This window comes from Tarenaya hassleriana, unplaced genomic scaffold (assembly GCF_000463585.1).
Source record: "Tarenaya hassleriana unplaced genomic scaffold, ASM46358v1 Cleome10, whole genome shotgun sequence".
NCBI classification, from domain to species: domain Eukaryota; kingdom Viridiplantae; phylum Streptophyta; class Magnoliopsida; order Brassicales; family Cleomaceae; genus Tarenaya; species Tarenaya hassleriana.
In genome coordinates, this window is record NW_010960188.1 from 1,221,701 (window position 1) to 1,227,008 (window position 5,308).

Below are 5,308 nucleotides of genomic sequence, written 5' to 3' on the forward strand. Positions count from 1 at the left end.
TCTTTCCCTTTTATACCTTCAAGGTTTTTCTAGGGTTTATCGAGTGCCTTTGCTCTTACTGCTGGATATAGGTTGACTGGTGTCGATAAACTGAGTTGAAAATTTTATGAGATTCTTTTGTAATATTTGATGATTGGTAAGTGGTTAACAATTGACACGGTTAAGTCCCGGGTTTTGCGGTTTTATTCCCTGGGGTTTGATAGTTAGCATGGATCCTCTTTTTGGTGAAAGTGTTTGAATGTTCTTCTTTCGTTAATGCTCAGAAAATTTTGGCTTGTAGAAGCAATGGAATTACTCGCATGTTAACAGTTGTGTGATGTTCGATCTGCAGGCTAAAGAGGTCCGTCGTCTTGCTGATAATATGGTTCAGCTTGGCAAAGAGGTATGGGTTAGTCACTTGTGATCCTGCTGTCTTTCTGGTGTCAATGTTAGTCACCACTGTCACTCTCTTAGATGCAAGCTGTTACCTATGGAGATCCGATTGTCACAATATTAGAATGGAAGCCCTGGGTGCTTGAATGGTTCCCTGTGGAATTCTGACTTATGAGATTCAAAATTTGATGTTGAACTATCCTTGCAGTGTGTCGAATCTTTAGCATCAGACGGTGGTGACTGGCAATATAGATGTCGGGCTTGATATGGCATTATGTCTTATAGTATTCTCAGATCTGAATTTGGAGATCGTAGATTGTTCTCTAGTCGGAACTCCTGTCCTGTGAGTATTGGATTTTGAGCTATCCTGCTCAGAAGCCCTTGTTAACATGGAATAAACATTAGCTTGTTGGAGTCAAATCAATGCTTTGATGTTTTGGTTCAAATCTGGGCTCCTGGCTACTACAAGATGATTTCTCTTTTGTCTTTTCCCTTACAATTCAGTTACTAGATTGTGGCGCCGAAAATTTTCAGGGCACCCTCGCCGCTGCAAGGCGGGCTGCTGGATTTGTGCGGGGAGATGATGTTCTTCACAAACTTTTCACAGAATTGGCTTATCGATACAAGTGAATTTCCAAATCTCTTGCCGTTTTGTTAGATTTATATTGTAAGTAGTATATGCTTTATCCTTCATTTGTCATGCATTACAGAGACAGAGCTGGTGGATATACAAGAGTGCTTCGCACACGCATAAGAGTTGGTGATGCTGCGCCGATGGCCTATATCGAGTAAATGCTTATTCTGTTTCCTAATTATTCTTTTATTCCCCTCACCTTGTCACAAATGGGAAATAGAGCTGTACTGCAATAACAACAAATGTGAAATGCCCATCATGTGAATATGAGATAGGCTTTTTTGGCAAATAATTAATATTACAAAAAAATTGTGTTTTTAATTAAATTAATTATCTGGGCTAACCTAATATCCCACCTCCTCTGGTCTTGTGATTGTGACCTGTAAAGCACAATCTTGAATGGATCCACACCCTTATCTGCTCGGTTCAGCTGTAGGTGGAATGCTGACAATATCAATACAACTAGTTTCAAGACGCTAGAAAGTAGTGGTTCTTTTATAGTTACAAGCAATAACAAATCTATGGGTTATGCAAGTGTCATTAGTTGGCTCCATGGAATTTTCATATTCGTTAGTTGCATTTATGTGGCATGTACACACACCACACTACATATCTGTAATTTAAATGCCCTTGATGTTCTATTCATATTATACCTTGTTAGTTTGGATGTTAGTAGGAGATGAGGATTGTAATCTTTGGATCTAATTATTGTCTGAGTGAATTGAGGCTTTTGAATGTGTAATGCCATCCTTTGGACAGGTTTATCGACAGAGAGAACGAGCTTAGGCAATCGAAACCAGCAACACCTCAACCGCCACCTCGAGTGCCTCTGGATCCATGGGCGAGATCCCGTCTCACTCGGCAGCTCGCACCACCTGAGGAGGAGAAGAGCTCTGACTCCGAACTATGATGGTAGACTCGTCACTGTAAGCCATCAAATATCACATTTTTTGGCCATGTATTTTCCTCTGTTGCGATTGCCATATGTTTCAGAAGTAAAAAATAAAGCTTTAGACGTTTTAGTTGGAGTAAAGACATAGACTTTTCGCACATGGGCTTACTACCAAACCCGGAGAATCTATGCGTGTAGTGGAACCCATGTCTACTCCTAGTCATTAGGTGAAAGCTGTTTGTTTGTAAGAAAACCCTAGTCCGGGGGTTGTTAACAGTGTGTAATGGCTATTTTAGGTTTCAAATATTTGACATAACCCCACCTCTTTGAAAACGAAAGGACCCTCACCTATTCTGCACCATATCCTCAACTGCTTCACAACAATGGTATCAATGGCTGATATGATGTCTCCTTTCTTCTACGTCAAGAAAATCTCGACGTGCACTAATAGCCTACAACTCCTCCCTTTCACATCTCATTCCTTTCGCCAATTTGTGGGGTCCCCTTTTTTTATTTTGATTTTGATATCACAGAAGGTGATGGAAAGGAAGGTGTCTTTATGTTATTTTTGGTCAAGTAAAAACTACAGAAGGTACAATGATGAATTCTTTCTTTAGGATTATAGTCCCTAGACACTTAAAAACTCCTATGAACCATACACCAAACACTACCGGTTGATGGGTTCGTGATATATAGATCAAGCAGTTGTGGATGCCCACTCGTCGGCCTGAATAAAATTAGCCACGGAATAGACGTGGACATGCTCGTCCGGTATCTGACTACTCCACGCGACCCTATGCTTCGTGTCTGAACCCGGACCCGTGTTCTTATACTCCCCGTAAAAGAGCGTTTTCAGCGCGAAATCCCCGCTCCAAGGCATCCACCCGTCGGGCGTTATCAATGCCTCCAAGTTGCACCCGATGAACACCGTCCTCGAGAATTCCTTCCACGGCCTTCCCAAGTAGTTCTTGTGCACTTTAGGGTTTGCTTTGAACAGCGTCATGTACTCGTTCGTCCCGTTTATCGAGCAGTTCAAGAACACAAAGCCCGTGGACTGAGACGGATCGATCCTCCCGTGGGCAGTGACGGCGTTGTTCTCGCCATGCTCCGGTTGGCTCTGCCTCGGGGCGACGAGAATCTGACAGTCTTGGAAGACGGAGGCGGAGTTGCCGAAGATGAAGTCGACGTTGCCTTGGATCCGACAGTTTCTGTAGAACTGTCGGAGGGAGTGAGCATAGACGGTGTCTTGGTTCCCAAGAAACTCACAGTTCTCGAGTATGGAGAAGTCGCTGTCCGATCTGAACGCCACTGCCTGGTGAGCGTCCGGTCCGGCCGTGTTCTGGATGGTCAGATCACGAGCCAGGAATCCATCGCCAAGCACACCTACGAAAACCCAAACATGCAACGTGTCAATAGAAACAAATTAATACGAATCAAGAACTCGAAGCTGAGCAATTCTCGCCGCTAAGAAAGTTCATAAAAACTTTTTATATTCGAACCAATTATAACTCAAAACCATCCTATATTCTATTCATGAATGAATATAGATCACATGGAGTTCACATTCTATTGTCTTAAAAGACAAGAAGTCAAAACTCGAAGCTTTAAGAGTTTTTATAAAAATATTAAATTTTTTTTATAGAAAATTCCAAAACAAACCTGTATTTTTTTTTATCTAACTTGGCAACCTCAGAATTTTTTTCACAAACCCTAAAATCTAAATTGTTTTTTTTATATATATAATATCTACAAATCCTTTACGGAACTAATTTCAAAACGGGAGGATGGAATGTTTGTTCTGTTTTCTCTTGTTCGTTTCGAGCTTCGTAATGAAAATGCCGTTACTCATTAGGGGGACAATAAAAAACTCACCGACAGTTGCAGAGTTATACGTGGTCATCCCTGGTTGACCAACGTTCAACGACCCTGTAATGACCGTTTTGCCCATCCCGTCACCGATGAACACCACGTTCTTCTTCTCAAACGGAACCCTAACGGTCTCCTCGTACACTCCTTCCTTAATCCGTATCACGAACTTACGCCCTCCGTTATTCTCAGGCGCCGCGTCAACGGCCTCCTGCACCGTCTTGTAACAGTCGTTACCTCCGACCTTGCACACCGTCACGTCCTCCGTTAAGCCCGACGGAAAGCCCAGTCTCGGCCCAGTACCCGGGTCCACACTCGGCCCAGCCTTCTGCCAGAACCCGTCCCGCTCTGTCGCGGGTGGGACCCACGAGGCGACGTCGTCTCCGAAGTTGTCGTAAGAGACCATCATGCTCAAGGCGTTGCTGCTGAGTTTGACGAGGCCGTCGAGAAACGACATCGTTTCGCCGACCTGCTCCGTGTCGTTTACGTACTTGAGGCCGGACCAGCAGTCGTACTGGTAGGCGACGGCCGCGCTCATCCAGGCGCGAGCGTCCTTGATCTTGCCACGTGCCAATGCCTCGTCCGTCGATACGGTCCGGTGCTCGGAGTAGGAGAGGATCTCTAGGCACGTGTTGGCGACTTTGGTGCGGTTGGGATTCGCCGCGGACGAGTCCAGGACGGACTTGACCTTGGATTGAGCGATTTTGAGATTGTCGAAGGAGACGGCGATGGCGGAGTGGATGATCTTGGATGGGTTCGGATCCGGAGGGACCCGACCCGGTTCGGAGAGGGAGGCGACGCAGGGGTCCGGGAACCGAGTCGCCTTACAGGCGAGTCGGATCTGAGCGACGGGGGGAGCCGACGGCGGAGAATTTTCGCGGAAGGCGGGGGGATGGTGGCGGCTGTGGCGGTAGGAGTGAGACATGGAGAAAAAGAAGAAGACGGAGAAGAGGAGGAGAACGGTGGACATGGCCAGGATGATGAAGCAGCAGCAGCGGGAGGGGGACTTTTTCCGGTGAGATTTGACGGCGGATGGAGCGAAAGGGGAGGCGGAGGAGGAGGAGAGGGAATGCGGGAGTTTCGGAGAAGCCATTGGAGGGGAAGGGGGTTTATATATTGCGTAGGAGGAGGATTAATCGAATTGGGCAATCAGAGAAAATGCAGAAAAATCAAAATCAAAGGAATTAAGAATAATTGAATGTGAGGGAGAGAGAAAGAGGATCACGGGTGGGAAGAAGAGGCGTGGCCACCAGAGTCACGGACGGTTCATAGTGGAAACTGTGAAATGCGCACATTGAGAGAGAGAGAGAGAGAGAGAGAGAGAGAGAGAGAGATTGGAATTTTCTGGCTTGTTACTTTGTTTTGGGAGAGATACAAGAGATGGTCCGGTTCAGGATTCGGACCAGTTGAGACCCGACTCCAGTAAAAAATAAAATTGAGATTAATCCATAAAAAATAAAAAGGTTGTTCACGTTCAAGATAAAATCAAAGCTACCATTTATTTAATTTGTGGAAAGTCCCTGGATCATATGCCATGTCCAACC

The 5,308-nt window shown here is 45.3% G+C and overlaps 2 protein-coding genes across 2 annotated transcripts in view; one reads left to right on the top strand and one right to left on the bottom strand.

Moving 5' to 3' along the window:
* LOC104799480 (50S ribosomal protein L17) overlaps nt 1-2,214 on the top strand; it is a 2,599-nt gene extending 385 nt beyond the window's left edge. Inside the window, exons 3-6 of the mRNA XM_010522032.2 lie at nt 332-382; nt 907-998; nt 1,083-1,160; nt 1,766-2,214. Of these exons, the coding sequence (XP_010520334.1) occupies nt 332-382; nt 907-998; nt 1,083-1,160; nt 1,766-1,916 (372 nt within the window). The 3' untranslated portion in view covers nt 1,917-2,214. The remainder of the gene's footprint in view (nt 1-331; nt 383-906; nt 999-1,082; nt 1,161-1,765) is intronic.
* A 223-nt stretch (nt 2,215-2,437) lies between these two features.
* On the bottom strand, nt 2,438-5,093 carry LOC104799486 (probable pectinesterase/pectinesterase inhibitor 51). Its single transcript, XM_010522045.2, has 2 exons — nt 3,771-5,093; nt 2,438-3,281 (listed from the first exon to the last, which is right to left on the bottom strand). The coding sequence occupies exons 1-2, from the start codon at nt 4,855-4,857 to the stop codon at nt 2,596-2,598; spliced, it is 1,773 nt and encodes a 590-aa protein (XP_010520347.1). The 5' UTR covers nt 4,858-5,093; the 3' UTR covers nt 2,438-2,595.
* Between the last annotated feature and the right edge of the window lie 215 nt (nt 5,094-5,308).